Raw genomic sequence first — 18,843 nt, forward strand, 5'->3', positions numbered from 1 at the left:
CAAATCACTTGCACCAAAATATTTTATATTTTATGTATACTCACAAATCACATACCACATATCACATACCAACTGATACTAGTTCTATGTAATGAGTGGGCTCGTTGGGTGTAATAATTGTCCATAGACAGCTTTAAGGAGAGGTCATCTAAACTGTCTCCTAGGATCTCTACTATCTCCTTAGCGGGGACCTCAATTTTTTCAAAATCTTTTTTTATTTTTCTATTAAAACTTTGGAGAATTTCTTAATTATTTTGTTTAAAATTTGAAACGGTAGTCAATTTTTTTGTACTTTTCCTTAAAAATTTCCTTTTTTAAAGATAAAATACCAAAAAACAGATATTTTTAAAAATCTCCATATTCTTTGGGAAAAAAAATCATTTTTTCGTTAAATTGTTCGACTCATAGGTTGTTCAAATTGGATCAAATATTTGTCATTTTTTTTAATTGAATGTGATTTTTTGTCTAATTGCGTATTGTGGTGGTTGTTTTTATGTTTAATAATTAATTTAGTTTTTGGTCTATGAAAGTCTAGAGTCTTGTGTTTTGCTTACGTGGTTTTTTTGACTGTTTTTACTTCATTCGATTATAATTATTCTTTGCATTTGTTAGTATTTAAACTATAATTTGTATTTTTTTTAGATTTGTTTTGACAAAATAAATTATTCATACTTCTTTAGTTTGATTATTCTTATTGTATTTGTATTATGCATATCTATGATTCATAAGATTAATGAGTCATTGACTTCTTTTTTATTTTTAGTTTTTTTCTTCTATTAAAATAATATTTTATGTCATTATTTTTAGTCGCAAAAATTTAAAATTTTGATTATTATATGAAGTAATCGTATCGATATTTAATTTAAAAAAATTATGAAGGACATTTCTGATTCCTCTAAATTTGCTTAGGACCTCCAATTTTTGAAAACAATCCTATAATTGTCTAAGCTGATAAAACTGTAAAACGATTAAACATGATGTTTGAACTATTACATAATTTAAAAGATTTAAGTTCAATATTGCACCGCTACCGCTACCACTAGCTACAGCGACAAGCATTCACAACTACAAAGCTTAATACTATGTATAAACTTTGAACCAAAGATTTAACTGAAGAAAATCGAGAGCAAAGTTACAACTACCAAAATGAAACTATTTTTTTTACTAGCTACAGCGACAAGCATTCACACCTACAAAGCTTAATACTATGTATAAACTTTGAACCAAATATTTAACTGAAGAAAATCGAGAGCAAAGTTACAACTACTGAAATGAAACTATTTTTTTAAAAAAAAAAAATTTATTTTGGGCTAAACAATTAAAAATTAAAAAAAAATTTAAAAATGGGAATATCATATAAAAACAAAAATTAAAGAAACAGATGCAATAATTAATTACCACATGAGCTTCCAGACCAAACTGAAGTGAAAAAAAAAAAAAAAAACAACAACAAAGAAGAAGAAGAAGAAGAAGACGAAGAAAGAAAGAAAGAATGCTGACATGAAAAACACTTCTTTTTGTAATCATACACACACAATCACAAGAAGGGAGCATGTGGCGATTCGTTCGGGGTTGAGCAGTCGCCCCGCCACGGTGGTGCCCCGAAAATGGTGCCATTATGTTCCCAGTTCTTGTCAGGAAGTTATCGTTGCTATATCCATATCCTAGAGTCTTCAAAATATACATCAAAGATTTCACTTCGAGTTTTCAATAACCGTAATAGCAATACCTGCACACCTATCAAGTGAAAAAGGTGCGTATGAGACAATAAATCATTAAGAACTCAAAACAAAGTTGGGTTATGGGGCGTAGCGTATCGAGTACCTGCTTCTCAGCCTCGTTTTGGCAAAATAAGATGTTCGTTGGTAGCAGCTGCAGCATCCCTCGCCTGTTCTAACGAATGCATCATCCCTTGTGTATTGCGTAGTTATCTCACCTCACAATGGATGCCAAGTTAGACGTCTGGTCCGCGTAACTACAGGCAGATCCAGGAAATGGAAGGATGCAATTTCGGGAGTGGAAACATGCCTTTTCCAATAAATTTTCCATTTTTTTCACGAGAAGGGGACACGATTGCTCCCGGGCTGGATCTTTCCCTGCACATAACAAGACAAATTATGAACGCAAGTGTTGATAAAATCAAGATTATAAGAAATATAAGTCATTCCTTTTGTTCATAGTTAATGAGTATCTGTTTTACTATCATTTAATGGTTTCCAACGTGCATACCAGATGTAAGCTGAAATTTCTTTAGATACTTAATTTTTATCATAGCATCATATATGGGACTTCACTTCAATAAATCATTGAGCTCACCCTTCGTCCTGTATCTAGACTCTACAATGTCTACGAGCCTTAGTCTGCCCGACACTTCAAGTGACTATGAAATAAATGATGACAGCACTCAGCAGAGATTCTTTCAGAGAACCGTAAACAAATGCATCGTCAAAAGTTTGTTATCAAGTAAGAACACGGTTCCATAAAAAAAATTAAAAAATGAAGGGTATGTTAGGCTTATTCATGAAATGCTCCCTACAATTTAAAGAGCTACAACCCTTATCTTATATATAACTGTATGTTAACACATTTAATGATTGTTACGCTAAAGGCATGCTGCGATGTACCTCTGTATTAACGTCATAGTAGGTCGCAATTTTTCACCCTGCAGGGAGAAAGGTTTTGTTTCTATGGTCAGTTAACCCACTAATATTCCAAGGACTGAAGAACTTTCAACTCTATCAAAAACTATATCATCTATCACCCCCACCCCAAGGTTGTAATAACAAGAAAAACTATATCATCTGTCACAAACTTCTCTCTACTAAAACTATGCAAGCCTAATTTTGTACTTCTAAACAACATGAATGCAGATTCTTTCTCCCACAAATCTTGGATTCAGTAACATCAGGGCAGACATAAGAAACAGAAAAATAGAGAGGACTTAATTTTATAGCCAATTTTTGTTAATATGAAGGAAAAATGAATTGATACATGTAAACATCTTAAAAATGGAACCATCAAAAATCATCTTACCGTATATTCCAGCAAAATATGTGTATCACATAAATCTGTGCCCTTGGCTTGACCTCTTATCAGACACAAGGAATTCACCTTTTTGTCATGTGATGACTTATAATTACCATGACAGTCACATCTCCAGCGAAAACATCTTCAGGCCACCTACACATGAAGATGATGAACACTTGTTAATCATGGAAAATTACTGTCCTGAAAGATCAAGCACTGACTATTATGACCAATTACACGAAATCCATATGCCTAATCTTTTATGGGTAAAATATTATCTCTGGATTTTGGACTGTAAGCTGTTGAACTTGAAACAAGGGCAATAAAAAACCACAGCAATTGATGAAGCAAATTCAGGAATCTGACGGAGTGGATAGAGGACCACAGGTCATCGAAAAGAAAACGAAGAGGATGTATAATAAAATAATACAAGGTGAAGAATAGGAAAGAACCTTTTGACATTTGCGTTGCGTCGACAGACTTACTACCCTGCTACTCATTTTTCGTCAACAATATTGAATTGCTCGGACATACAGTGAACTAAAGAAGTGCATCCAACTTCATCAAAATTTTGTCCTCTATCCGACATGTGATCCCAAAGGTTAAAGGGTTCTTCTAGTTTCCCTTCCTTGCAGTATCCCACCGTCAATGTATTGTACGTCACAGAGTCGGGAGCAATTCCCTTGCCCAACATTTCGCGAAGAAGCTCGGAAGCCTCTTTCATGTTACCCAACTTACAGTAACCATCGATAATAACAGTGTATGTTATTTTATTAGGCTGTACTTTAAATGATGACATTTCTACCAAGAGCCTCCTTGCTTCGCCCATGTTACCTATCTTACAGTACCCACTAATCAGTGCCGTGTAACAAATAACATCAGGTGGCAAGCCCACCTTTTTCATTTCATCAAGAAGATTTTTTGCCTCGGAAACTAACCCAGCATCGCTCATTCCATGTATTAGCGAAGAATAAGTGACACATGTAGGTGAAATTCCTCGGCTTCTCATGTCATCAAAAAGTTTAAAGGCCTCTGGCATGTTAGGGATCCTGGAATATGCTCTAATGAGTGTGTTATATATGACACAATTTGTCTCAATTTTCTGCTTGAGCAACAGATTAAAAAAATTAAGAGCCTCTTCAATTCTCTCGGCATTGCAGAAACCGTCTATCATGATTCCATATGAATGAACATTAGAAACGAGGCCATCTCTTTGGATTTCATGCCAAAGTGTCACAGCTTCATCCATTTTACCCTTAGTACATAATGCACGTATCAACAAGTTGTAGGTCACAATGTCAGGAGAAATTCCTTGCTTTGACATTTTCTCCTTTAGCATAAAGCCATTCTCAAATCTACCCTCTTTACAGCATCCATAAATGAGTGCATTATATGTAAATGCATCCAACTCGACAGGGCTATCTAACAAACACTTTAGAACTGATTTAGCCTCTGGCATCTTTCCTGCTTCGCACAGCCCATAAATTAGAGCATTTGAGGTCACTAAATTATCAGCAAATCCTTTCTCTCTCAGAAAATTATATAGCTTTAAAGCTTCTGAATGCTTATTGTTCCGGCAAAGCCCAGACATCAATGTTGTCAGCAACCTGTCATTAGGTCTTAAGTTCTTAGAGATCATTAACTTAAACAATACTAGTGCAGAGTCGAATCTAGAGCTTTTTAAGAGACCATTTATAACAGAGGAAATAGTGCCAAGATTAATACATAAACCTCTCTCTACCATCTCATTCAAGAACTTCTCAGCAAGATCGATCTGACTGTCCTTGCAGAGTCCATTTACAAGTGTATTAAATGTAACTGAATTCGGAATAGCACCTTGTGATATCATTTCATCCTTTAACTTCAATGCAGTCATCATATTTCCCATCTTGCAATAGCCATCAATCAATGTGTTATACACAACTTCATTCGGGACAAAGCCCTTTTCCAACATCTCTTTTAAAACACAATTGGCTTCCTCATATTTCTCAAGTTTCATGAGACCATTTATCAGCACGCTGTAAGTTACAAGACTTGGGTTCACGCTGTTCTCTACCATTTTCTCCTTGAGTTGAAATGCCTCTTCCAGACTTCGTTTTTGGCACAGTCCATGCATGAGATTATTATAAGTAACAACATTTGGGGTGACCCCTGAGTTTTCCATTTTCTTAAACAATGCTACTGCATCATCAATCCTCCCTCCTTTGCACAATGCACTTATCGCAGTACTAAACAAAAATACATCAGGCAAATAATGCTGAGAAATCATAACAAAAACCTCGTGGCTCTTGCCATACTCACCTGCCTTAACAAGTGAGCTCATCAAAAAATTGCAAGTCTTGAAAGAGGGAAGTAACCCTCGACATGTTAAAACACTAAAAACATCCAATGCAACACCAAGTCCCAAACTCGCAAACTGACTAGCGTAAACATGAACCAAAATATCAAAAGCTCTAGTCTCGTTCTTAAAGGCGGCCAAACCTGAATATGTATCGACCAAAACAATGGCAATCTCTGTGTGTGTATTCAAAACACCATGGTCCATAGTGATGGGCAACTTCCTATCAATCAATCTAATCAAGAGCAACCGTGCTGCAGAATCAATGTTCTTACCAACTAACAAGTGGAACAAAAGACAATAGGATCTGAGAGTGAATCTAAAACCACAAGAATTGCAGGAGAAGTAAAAAAACTTCAATACAGTAGAAGGGTCAACAAAATGATGGATTTCCCACAACAGAGCATCAAACTGATGAGGCGTACAATTGGCTAACAAATCTTTACAATAGAGAGAATTCAAATGTGGGCCTGAAAGAATGGAGGATACCCACTTCTTCTTGCCGTGAAAACTCTGATCAAAAGCTGCTGCCGCAGGGAGTGGAGCTGGATTTGATGGCCCCGGTTCTCCTGGATTGGGTTTTGGCTTCTTGGGCTTTTGTAAGGGCTGCGGAGCGATTGAGGAAGAGACAGTCAAGGGACGTTTGATAGGTTGAAATACTAATGCGGCGGCGGAGACGGCGGATTTGTAGACCGTCAACCTTCTCGCGTCCATACGAAAAAACATATATTGCAGTGCAATACATCAAGCGAAGTGTCTGAATATTGAAGTTGGAATCGTGGGAAGGGAAGCCATGAGAAATGGCGAGGTGGTTAGCGGAGCTAAAATGGCCACGAACGATTCAAGAAACAAGTCTGAAATGAATGTGTTTGGGGTTTACGGGTCTGGGTTTTAGGATCCGACAATCAAACCCGAAAAGCCCTAGGGTTATTCACGGGGAAAATTAGCATTTTAGTTTTGTATGTTGCTTCATTTTAGTTTTGGTCCTGTATATTGGCTTCTTTTGAAAAAGATCCTGTAACTTTGTTTTTATTTTAGATTTAGTCCTACATGTTGATTGTTTTGGTTTTGGTCCTATAAGTTGACTTAAATTTTGATTTTTGTCCTATACAAAGTTATGTTTTGAAAAAAAATACAGGAATTTGGATTTTTTTGGATTTGGTCCTATTAGTTGACTTGTTTTTTTTATTTTGGTCATGGAAAAGATACGGTTTTGACCAAATTAAGCGTGATAAAAATGAAACATACCTAAAAATCTCTGCTTTCGAGAAAAACGGAACAAAAAAGTCAACCATAATTGAGAACGATAAAAAAAAATATTAGAGTGTTACTTTTTAAAAGAACGAAAGTATGTATTAAATATATTTTTAGTTTTTTAGCTAATTTTGTTAATTTAGGTTGGAACTTAATTATATGATCATTAATAAGTGCTAACTGGGCGAACACTTAGTGCCAAATAAATAAAAAAATCGAAGTTACAGTTGAGAACGATATAAATGAATGTTTGTTTGTTACTTTTTAAAAGAACAAAAGTATGTTACATTTAATACATTAAATTAACATATTTTAGATTTTATTAAATTATTTAGATTAAAAAAAGTTTAAGCGTAAAAAAATATTTTTTTATTAGTTAGTTGTAATTATCTCAAACCAATAAGCAGATAAAACATGAAAGAATAAAAAATATTTATTACAAAAATAATTAGAGATCAACTTCTAAATTCCAAAACATGATAACATACAGGACGAAAACCAAAAAACAAACCAACTTACAGGACCAAAATCAAAATAAGCCAACATGTAGTAGCCCGTGCCCTAATTGAATAATTAAAGGATTAATGCTAATTAATTGAATTAGGTATCGGACGGATCGGAAGCTCCGAAGGCACGATCGGAAGCTCCGAACAGGATCGGAAGCTCCGATGAGCGATCGGAGGCACCGATGTTATTACGTCAGGCATGACGTGTGGTTGGATCGGAAGCTCCGATCAGGACCGGAAGCTCCGATCACCCCTATCCGGAGTCATCAAGTGATATTTTGACACGTGGCAGATCAGGATCTTCGGAAGCTCCGATGACAGGATCGGACGTTCCGATCGAGGTTCGGACGTTCCGATCAAGGATCGGAAGTTCCGATCGTTGTCTATAAATAGAAGGCCGAGACTTCACTTTCGTTTGCCAATTCCGAGTTCCCCTTTCCTTTCTAGTCCTTTTGGAGCTGTTCTAGTCTTCTTAGGCTTGGTCCGGAGGTCGGAGAGGCGTTCGGTAGTCGTAGCGGAGTCGTCCCAAGTTCTGGAGGCATCGACATCAAAGGGCTAACGACGGACGAAGGTATAGCTTTGCTCCCTATAAATATTTAGGAGTATGCAATAGCTTAGTTAAGGCTTTTAGAACACTTTAATGATAGTAGTATCATTTGGCAGTGTAGAGCAGACTATAGGCGTGGACCTAGAGTTGGTAGAGCTTTCACTGTTTTGAGGTACGAAAGTACTGTTCGAGATATCCTGACTGAGTATGCATGTATTATATGACTGCATGATTTATATGCCATGATATTATGCTGCATTCATTTGCATCTTGTTGTATCTCCTTCGAGATGTCTGTAGTAGGGTTGTACCCTATCCTGTTAGTGGATGGACTTCCATCGATTTGGGTCCGGCGTATCCACGGTTATCTCGGTATGGGAGCCACCTCCTGAAGCGACGGCACAGCGTGCTACATACCAGGGCCCGGTCTGTCTCTGTTATCTGATCCTTGACCTCGAGTCTATAGGGAGTTCACTTTGCATGCATGTATACTCATACTCTCGCACTGAGCGTTTTATGCTCACGTTTCGTACTCTGTATTTTCTGGACACCCCATTCCATGGGGCAGGTTTGCGATTGGACGAGGAGGGTGGATCCAGGAGGGACTAGTCAGTGGTTGGCCAGCTGGAGCTTCGTCTAGGTTTTATTACCGTTGTTTGGGTTTATACAGCTATTCGATTTGGTTGTATATTATTGGATAATTACAGATTCCTTTACTTGGGATTGTATAATGTTATTGGATTCCGCAGTTTTATTCTGATATTTGTTTAATTAAGTTAATTGCATGCATAAGTTCTGTTTAGTAGGTGATCCGGGTAAGGGTCACTACATTTATGGTATCAGAGCCTGCAAAAGAATTCTTGGGATTTAGTCTCACCTTGAGGTATTTTTTTGTAGATGTCAAATCGTGACGACCAGAGTTCTCATGGCAGTGTTGGTGGGCGTTGGGGTGATGCCGACCGGGAGCCTCGTCGAGAACGGCGTCATCGTCATCATGACGACGAGCGTTTCACTGTGCGTCGATTCTTAGCTATGGGTCCCAAGCCCTTAGTTGGAGGTGAGTCTCCGGAGGATGCGGAGAACTGGTTAGACCGCATGGAGATGACTTTTCAGACTTTCCAATGCACCGATGAGCAGAAGGTGGAGACCCTTGGCTATCTTCTGGATGGGCGTGCGCGCAGGTGGTGGAGGTTTACTTCTACACCTTTTGTTGCGGCGAGAGGAGTGGCCACCTGGGCCGAGTTTCGCACAGCTTTCCAAAAGCGGTATTTTCCTCCTGCACTCCGACAGTCGAAGGCAGGCGAGCTACTGAGTCTGCGACAGGGAACCATGTCTATCGATGAGTATCAGCAGAGGTTCTTTGATCTGCTATCCTATTGCCCCGAGATTGCTGATAGCTCAGAGATGAAGTATAATCTGTTTCTTCAGGGCCTTAACCCTGAGATCCATGACCGTGTGGCGGTTGGCGACGACATGTCCTACGAGGGTTTGGTGAGCCGTTGTCATCAGGCAGAGGACAGCATTCGGCGGAACAGGTCTTTCCCTCAGTCGAGGCCTGCTAGTTCTTTGGGTCCCCGTGCCCAAACTTTCAAGAAGTCTGGATCTTCTTCTTCCTCTGGTTCTGGAGGTATTGTCCGTTATGGTAAGAAGGACAAGTGTGATCACTGTGGGAAGAACCATCCATCCGACAAGTGCCGTAGAGCTTCTGGAGCTTGTTTCCGTTGTGGAGAGACTGGTCATATCCGGAGGGATTGTCCACTGTCTGGGGGAGGCGGTTCTGGTTCTGGTTCAGGATCGGGTTCTCAGGCCACCGTTCAGCAGAGGTCGCAGGGACAGTCTGCTGGGAGTTCTCATTTGAGGCCACAAGCTTCTGGCCAGGTGTTTGCCCTGAGACATGATCAGGCTGTGGAGGAGAATGAGAAAGTCATCGCAGGTACATTTATGCTTTATGGTATACCTGCTCTTGTACTTATTGACACTGGTGCATCTCATTCCTTCATTTCTGCACGTTTTGTTAAGAGGCATAAGTTACCATGCATTGCACTAGACGTAGTGATGTCTGTTTCTACTCCGACGGGCCAATCTGCTTTGGCTAAGCGTCTAGTGATGGGTTGCCCTTTAGAGTTCGAAGGGAACGTTCTGTTGGCGAATCTCATGGTCCTGGCGATGGACGACTTTGATTGCATTCTGGGAATAGATGTGCTGACTACCTATCGAGCTTCAGTGGACTGCTATCAGAGATTAATACGCTTTCATCCGGAAGGGAGTGAGAGTTGGTTTTTCTATGGTGAGGGAGCGCGACCCCCGATGCCTTTGGTATCCGCTTTGAGAGCCTGTCGAGCTCTAGAGTCTGGCGGGGAAGGCTTCCTTATCTATGCAGTTGATTTGTCCGCTAAGAGTATTGGGATAGAGAGAATTCCTGTTGTGGATGAATTTCCAGATGTGTTTCCTGATGAGATTCCGGGTTTTCCTCCTGCTAGGGAAGTCGAGTTTGGCATAGAGTTGATGCCGGGTACTTCGCCTATTTCTAGAGCACCGTATCGTCTGGCTCCGTCAGAGATGCGTGAGTTAAAGAATCAGCTACAGGATCTTTTGGACAAGGGGTACATTCGTCCTAGTGTATCTCCTTGGGGAGCTCCTGTTCTCTTCGTGAAGAAGAAGGATGGGTCGATGCGGCTGTGCATTGACTATCGGCAGCTGAATCGAGTGACTGTGAAGAACAAGTATCCGTTGCCTCGTGTTGATGACTTGTTTGACCAGCTGCAGGGCACATCAATTTACTCCAAGATTGACTTGAGATCTGGGTATCATCAGTTGAGAGTCCGTGATCAGGACGTAGCCAAGACTGCATTCCGTACTCGCTATGGGCATTACGAGTTCCTAGTGATGCCATTTGGTTTGACTAATGCGCCGGCTATATTCATGGATCTGATGAACCGTGTCTTCAGGGAGTATTTGGACAAGTTTGTCGTGGTCTTCATTGACGACATCCTGGTTTATTCGCGTAATACGGAAGAGCATGTTTCTCACTTGCGGTTGGTACTGCAGACTCTTTGAGATGAGCAATTGTACGCCAAGCTGAGCAAGTGTGAGTTCTGGATGGATAGAGTGGTTTTTCTTGGCCATATCATATCCAGGGAGGGGATTTCTGTTGATCCAAGCAAGATTGAAGCGGTACTTAATTGGTTGCGTCCGACGACAGTTGCTGAGATCCGTAGTTTTCTGGGTCTAGCAGGGTATTATCGTCGCTTCATTCTGAACTTCTCTCAGTTAGCTCGACCGTTGACGCAGCTTACCCACAAGGGTGTGGATTTTGAGTGGTCCTCCGAGTGTGAGGAGAATTTTCGTGAGCTTCGACGGCGGTTGACTTCTGCGCCGGTGTTAGCATTACCGTCAGGATCTGGAGGGTATGTAGTTTACACGGATGCTTCTCTTCAGGGGTTAGGTTGTGTCCTGACTCAGAATGGGCATGTGATCGCATACGCTTCTAGACAGCTGAAGCTTCACGAGGACAACTACCCAGTCCATGATTTGGAATTGGCAGCCATTGTGTTCGCTTTGAAGATCTGGCGTCATTATCTTTATGGCGAGAAATTTGAGATCTTCACCGACCATAAGAGTCTCAAGTATTTGTTCACTCAGGCAGAATTGAACATGAGACAGAGACGTTGGATGGACTTGCTTAAGGACTATGATTGCGAGATTAAGTACCATCCGGGAGCTGCTAATCTCACCGCTGATGCTTTGAGTCGCAAGATGCGACTATCCGCACTTCAGACTTGTTCGATGTCTAGTGCGATCAGTGACTGTTGTACTTCAGGTTTTACCTTCAAGCATAAGAAAGGTATGCAGAGTATCCAGATGTTTGCGATATTATCTGAGCCAGCCTTGTATTCGCGGATCCGAGATGCTCAGATGTCTGATTCAAAGACCCAGCGTTTAGCTCGTCTAGCTAACGAGGGTAGCTCGTCTGAATTTCATTATCAGTCAGATGGCTTTCTGTGTTTGTCTGGTAGGCTTGTGATTCCACAGGATGAAGAGTTGCGAGAGGAGATTTTATCTCAGGCACATCGCACTAAGTTGAGTATTCATCCTGGGAGCAACAAGATGTACAAGGATCTACGTACTCGTTTCTGGTGGAAGGGAATGAAACGCAGTGTTTATCAGTTTGTTTCGAGATGTTTGGTGTGTCAACAGGTCAAGGCAGAGCACCGACGACCTGGAGGATTGCTTCACAGTCTGCCTATTCCTGAATGGAAATGGGAGTTTATCACTATGGACTTTGTGACCCATTTGCCGGTATCCCCGAGGAACTGTGATGCTATCTGGGTGGTGGTGGACCGACTCACCAAGTCAGCGCATTTCATTGCCTATAGCCGAGAGTACTCTGTGGATCGCATGGCACGGATGTACATTCAGGAGATCGTTCGACTTCATGGAGTGCCTGTGAGCATTGTCAGCGATCGGGACCCCAGGTTTACTTCTAGATTCTGGGGGAGTGTTCAGCGTGCGATGGGTACTACTCTCAGTTTGAGTACAGCCTATCATCCGGAGACTGATGGTCAGTCAGAGCGCACTATCCGTACGTTAGAAGATATGCTTAGAGTGTGCGTCATGGATTTTGGTTCAGCCTGGCAGGATCATTTGCCGTTGATCGAGTTCGCTTACAACAACAGCTATCACACTAGTATTGGGATGGCACCTTTTGAAGCGTTGTATGGGCGACGTTGTCGTACTCCACTCTTCTGGGAAGAAGTGGGGGAGAGACAGGCTGAAGGACCGGAGTTTATCCAGCAGGCGATAGACATTGTTGATCAGATCAAGAAACGGATTAAGACTGCACAGGATCGTCAGGCCAGTTATGCTAATATCAAGCGTAGGCCTTTGCAGTTCGAGGTCGGGGAGAAAGTGTTTCTGAGAGTGTCACCTTTTCGCAAGATTCTCAGATTTGGCCTTAAGGGCAAGTTGTCTCCCAGATTTATCGGTCCGTTTGAGATCTTGGAGAGTATTGGCGATTTGGCTTATCGACTAGCATTGCCACCGCATCTATCCAGCATTCACGACGTGTTCCACGTATCTCTGTTGCAACGGTATGTGGCGGATGAATCTCATATTCTGCAGCGATCTGAGGTTCAGGTAGACAAGGATTTGACTTATGTTGAGAAACCTCTTCGCATCCTTGATTATAAGGATAAGGTTTTACGGAACAAAGTAATTCCTTTGGTTTTAGTTCAGTGGCAGTGCCGAGGCACTGAGGAAGCTACTTGGGAGCTTGAGGACAGGATGCGTAAAGACCATCCTGAGTTGTTTTGATTTCATTCTTTAAGTTGTATTCAGTTGCAAACTCTGTAAACGTTTGATTTGAATAAAGAATGTTTCTGATTTCTGTATTTGCATTCGGTACTTAAGATCTGATTTCGAGGACGAAATATCTTAAGTGGGGGAGAATGTAGTAGCCCGTGCCCTAATTGAGTAATTAAAGAATTAATGCTAATTAATTGAATTAGGTATCGGACGGATCGGAAGCTCCGAAGGCACGATCGGAAGCTCCGAACAGGATCGGAAGCTCCGATGAGCGATCGGAGGCACCGATGTTATTACGTCAGGCATGACGTGTGGTTGGATCGGAAGCTCCGATCAGGACCGGAAGCTCCGATCACCCCTATCCGGATTCATCAAGTGATATTTTGACACGTGGCAGATCAGGATCTTCGGAAGCTCCGATGACAGGATCGGACGTTCCGATCGAGGTTCGGACGTTCCGATCAAGGATCGGAAGTTCCGATCGTTGTCTATAAATAGAAGGCCGAGACTTCACTTTCGTTTGCCAATTCCGAGTTCTCCTTTCCTTTCTAGTCCTTTTGGAGCTGTTCTAGTCTTCTTAGGCTTGGTCCGGAGGTCGGAAAGACGTTCGGTAGTCGTAGCGGAGTCGTGCCCAAGTTCTGGAGGCATCGACATCAAAGGGCTAACGACGGACGAAGGTATAGCTTTGCTCCCTATAAATATTTAGGAGTATGCAATAGCTTAGTTAAGGCTTTTAGAACACTTTAATGATAGTAGTATCATTTGGCAGTGTAGAGCAGACTATAGGCGTGGACCTAGAGTTGGTAGAGCTTTCACTGTTTTGAGGGGCGAAAGTACTGTTCGAGATATCCTGACTGAGTATGCATGTATTATATGACTGCATGATTTATATGCCATGATATTATGCTGCATTCATTTGCATCTTGTTGTATCTCCTTCGAGATGTCTGTAGTAGGGTTGTACCCTATCCTGTTAGTGGATGAACTTCCATCGATTTGGGTCCGGCGTATCCACGGTTATCTCGGTATGGGAGCCACCTCCTGAAGCGACGGCACAGCGTGCTACATACCAGGGCCTGGTCTATCTCTATTATCTGATCCTTGACCTCGAGTCTATAGGGAGTTCACTTTGCATGCATGTATACTCATACTCTCGCACTGAGCGTTTTATGCTCACGTCTCGTACTCTGTATTTTCTGGACACCCCATTCCATGGGGCAGGTTTGCGATTGGACGAGGAGGGTGGATCCAGGAGGGACTAGTCAGTGGTTGGCCAGCTGGAGCTTCGTCTAGGTTTTATTACCGTTGTTTGGGTTTATACAGTTATTCGATTTGGTTGTATATTATTGGATAATTACAGATTCCTTTACTTGGGATTGTATAATGTTATTGAATTCCGCAGTTTTATTCTGATATTTGTTTAATTAAGTTAGTTGCATGCATAAGTTCTGTTTAGTAGGTGATCCGGGTAAGGGTCACTACACAACATATAGGACTAAATCCAAAAAAAAAAATCAAGTTACAGGATCTTTTTCAAAACAAGCCAACATACCGGACCAAAACAAAAAAAAAGCCAACATACAGGACCAAAATGCTAATTTTCCCGTTATTCACGAACGAAATGAGAAAAAACAATAAAAAGTGTGGTTTGGACTTTGGTACACGACTGTCTCGTCAATTTCAGGAAAATGATCTCTTATTTAGGTTTTTCATTAAAAAAATATTATTTTTTATTTCAAAAATATTAATTTTATTTTACATACGGATGGAATAATTTTTTTTTGCATTCATTTCATGTATTCATGTTTGTCTTATTTTTTAAATCATTTTAATTCTTTCAATATTCAAAGCAACCACTCCATTGTTACATTACATTAAATATATTTGTAGTCACATGATGTTCATATGATCTATATATGATCTAACGATATGATATCTTAAAATTCATCATCATATGCACACAATTATCCAAATCTATAATACAAAAATATCTTCAATAAAATTAACATTTTTTTTTATGAAATACAAAAACTGAGAACTTAACGATGTGAAAATTAGTGCCCTACATTTGAAAAAATAACCGACCCATTTGAACCGATTTGGATATCAGAACTCAAACATCCACTCTTGACAATGTGAAAATAAAAAACACTTAATAGAAAAAAGATGAAAATCCTAAGCTCCAAAGCCCATAGCCAATCTTTTTCGAATGCGCCATCTTAATTCAGATCAATTGATCAAGTGAGGATTTTCGAAACATAGATGACATGTCTATGGAGATATCGATTGGCTTGAGATGAATTCCAACCTAGATTTATTAAATTAAATATTTGTCAAACAAACGGCAACATGTTTAACATAATTAATGGCTAGCAAAAAAAAAAAAAAAGTTTTCATATTATATAATATCGATTTCACATTCATATTCACATATTTACATACATTGGCAACTATATAATATACGTGCCTTGTTTTAACAAGCTAATATTTATTTCTTTATTTTATTTTTTATATATATATAAGATAATATGAGTAATAATTTTTTTACATAATTATTAATATCCAAATCTCAAATTTATATAAAACAAAGCTCATTTGCTCCTAGGACTGGCAGAAGCAACAGCAGCAGCACTCTTGCACCCGAACCCGTGTTCCCTCCTCATCCTATTCGGGTAACCCACATTTCGACCCGTTTTCGGGGATCCGGGCCATTGCCCGCAAGTGACGGCCATATCCTTCAAATTCTGCAGGCATTCAAGAGTTTCAATAATGGCCGGCATTTTGGGCCTGTCTTTAGGGTTCAAGCTCACACACTGTTGAGCCAGTAGACCCATTTCTTTGGCTCCCTTGACGGAGTACTGGCCCGCAAGACGAGGGTCCATTATGCACCGTATTCTCCTGCTATTGATTAAGTAAGGCCTGGCCCAATCCACCAAGTTCTGTTCACTTTTGGGCCTCTTTTTGTCCATTGCTCTTCTCCCTGTTAGGAGTTCCAGTAGAACCACTCCAAAGCTGTATATGTCACTTTTAGTAGTCAAGTGGCCTGCCATCATGTTGATAATTTTATTATATTTCATAATATAAATTTATATTTTAAAATTTATGTGACAAATAATGGGTACCACCGCCTTTCTAGCTACTTATCGAGTCCATAAGTTTTATGTGAAATTTAAACATACCAATTAATTTATATATCGACTATGATAGTGTTTGGGAGAGCTTTTAGGAAGTATTTATCAGCTTTTCGTTAACAAAATTTTGCAATATTGTGAAATTTTGTTAACAAAAAGCTGAGAAGTGCTTTTTAGAAGTTTTTCCAAACACTGCCTATATATCGTAGAAAAATCTTCTTTTACATATATATATACCTGTGCTCACATACTCGGGAGCAGCATATCCGTATGTTCCCATTACCCTCGTGGTAACGTGGGTATTCGAACCTTCGGGACCCATTTTCGCTAATCCGAAATCTGATAATTTAGCGTTAAAATCCTAAAAAAAAAAAAAGACATCATCTTTATATTTATTTACACGTGACGGAAACAAAAGAAAAAAACGAAATGAAATGAAATACTAATTGAAGAATTTTCTTGAAAATATGAAACGTACGGAATCAAGTAAGACATTAGAGGTCTTGAAATCACGATATATGACGGGGTTATCGGCACCATGCAAAAAGGCGAGACCTTTGGCTGCACCAATTGCGATTTTCAATCTTGTCCCCCATGGCAATGATATGGACAACCCTAAGAAATTACAGTAATATTTTTATTTATTTATTTATGAAACAAAAATTAGGTCATAGATATCAAATCAATCTGGACGATACACTAATCATTTCTGGTTATTAATAAAAAAAAAATTACAAAGACACATAACTTTTGCAGTTTTTTTCTGTATTAAAAAATATAAATAAGTATATCAGAATATTCTGCGAAATTATGAAAATTTGAAATGAAAAAGAAAAGTGAAAATATGAGATGTGATGGTTATAAATATTCTATAGATTTACTTTAAATTATTTTTGTGATACTTTTTATTAAGTGGAAAAAAAATGCTTTTGTGCCTTCACTTGCAATAATTATGATGACCAAAAGTAGTCACTTTTAATAGACTGGTTTTAATAATATGACAACATATATAATTAAAAAAATATCGGGTATTAAAATCAGTCCACGACTTTTTTTAAAAAATAAAAAATAAACTCTGGTCTTTCTAAATTTTCATCTATGAATCCGAATGGACTTAACATGATCAACAAAATTTTCATCTATGAATCCGAATGGACTTAACATGATCAACAAATTCAATATATAGTTGAGTATCGAACGCGAAACCTCATATCAAATTTATTATTAAAATAAACAAATATGTGAATAAGGAGTTACGTACTCTTGAACAAATGATTTTCCAAGCTGCCTCGAGGCATGAATTCATACACAAGTAGCCTTTCTTCATCTTCGCAGCAATAACCAATCAACTTCACCAAATTCGGATGCCTTAGCTGCCCCAGAAATATCACTTCCGCCTTCATTAATTTATCAATCATAAATATTTAACTAATTAATAACAATAACAAATATATAAATATATCAACAATGGCGGAACCATAATTCTTAAACAACCCGAACTAAAATAAATTTTAATTTCTAGAATTCTTGGCGGAATATAGTAGTTGAGTCCATTTTTTGAGGTGAAAAATAATATTTTTGAATATTTTTTTATGAGTAGGGTCAAATATAATAAAACCTGATTACTTACAAGCCATTCCCTATGACCTTGAAGGCCTTCAATATCAAGAAGCTTAACAGCAACAGCCTGAGGCTTCAACCCTGCCCTCAAACTCTCGTCCACATACCCTTTGTGAACCCTCCCGAAGCCACCTTCTCCCAACAAGAAATTGCTCGAAAAGTTCTGCGTTATGGCGCGGAGTTCGCTCAGCTGGAAATCGTACAAATCCTGGCCGAAAGACTGAGCAAGATCCTCGTTGATCCTGGCCGAAGACGAACGGCTTACGTCGGAGAAGGAAAACTTTCTGAAAGAAGGCAATGGGGCTATGTTCTTCGAGAATTCGGATTTCGAAGAAGGCCGGCAGCGGCTCAGGCTTCGGAATATAATGTGATCGTCGGCGGAGCAACACTTGGAAGTTAAGGGTCGCCATGGCTGAGACTTTGTGGTTCTCATTATGGCTCTCTTTTGATGTTTGGGAAAGGAGGGATATATATGTTATATCAAGCCTTGGAATTAATTTTGTTTAGTCGGGTTTATTTATATTTATATACATATATATAATTTAATTAATGGGGTCTATTGTGGCTACAAAACTAAATATATATTTGAGCTCACGGGAGATATTCCATTCCAACCATACTTTTGCTTTGATATATTATTTTCATGATACAAAAATTTCTTATGATAAGTGATTCATTGGTTAATTTTATAACACATATTATATTTAGGTCACGCGTAAAAAAATATTACTTTTATTATAAATATGAACATAGTTGATTTATCTATCTCATTAAGATCAGACTCGCTCTTTTACTAAAAGAGCTTTGATATATTGTTTAAGAGTATGTTTCTTGTGAAACTGTTCATGAATCTTTATTCGTGAGACATATCAATTCTACTCATATTTTCAATACAAAGTAATATTTTTGGCATTAAAAAATATTTTTACATGGGTGAGCGAAATTGGGTATCTGTCTCACAAAATTTAACCATGGGACCGTTTTAGGTGAGTTTTTGTGACTGTTTAATATAGAGAATATTGCATTTGGGGTTAAAGAATTTGTATTTGCGATATGTATTTGAAAGAATTAATGATTTCGTATCATATGAACATGAGCTGGATTACGGTGGCTCGAGA

At 39.2% G+C, this 18,843-nt stretch overlaps 2 protein-coding genes across 2 annotated transcripts; both read right to left on the reverse strand.

The window, feature by feature from the left end:
* Positions 1-1,343: 1,343 nt before the first annotated feature.
* On the reverse strand, positions 1,344-6,180 carry LOC140863545 (uncharacterized). Its single transcript, XM_073267049.1, has 4 exons — positions 3,480-6,180; positions 3,034-3,180; positions 1,825-2,096; positions 1,344-1,737 (listed from the first exon to the last, which is right to left on the reverse strand). Exon 1 carries the CDS (start codon positions 6,089-6,091, stop codon positions 3,524-3,526), a length of 2,568 nt encoding a protein of 855 aa, XP_073123150.1. The 5' UTR covers positions 6,092-6,180; the 3' UTR covers positions 1,344-1,737; positions 1,825-2,096; positions 3,034-3,180; positions 3,480-3,523.
* A 9,214-nt stretch (positions 6,181-15,394) lies between these two features.
* LOC140863753 (probable serine/threonine-protein kinase PBL15) lies at positions 15,395-18,198 on the reverse strand. Its single transcript, XM_073267389.1, has 5 exons — positions 17,736-18,198; positions 17,367-17,502; positions 16,584-16,720; positions 16,343-16,466; positions 15,395-16,017 (listed from the first exon to the last, which is right to left on the reverse strand). Exons 1-5 carry the CDS (start codon positions 18,156-18,158, stop codon positions 15,566-15,568), a joined length of 1,272 nt encoding a protein of 423 aa, XP_073123490.1. The 5' UTR covers positions 18,159-18,198; the 3' UTR covers positions 15,395-15,565.
* Positions 18,199-18,843: the final 645 nt, after the last annotated feature.

This window comes from Henckelia pumila, chromosome 4 (genome assembly GCF_033568475.1).
Source record: "Henckelia pumila isolate YLH828 chromosome 4, ASM3356847v2, whole genome shotgun sequence".
Taxonomy (NCBI): Eukaryota; Viridiplantae; Streptophyta; class Magnoliopsida; order Lamiales; family Gesneriaceae; genus Henckelia; species Henckelia pumila.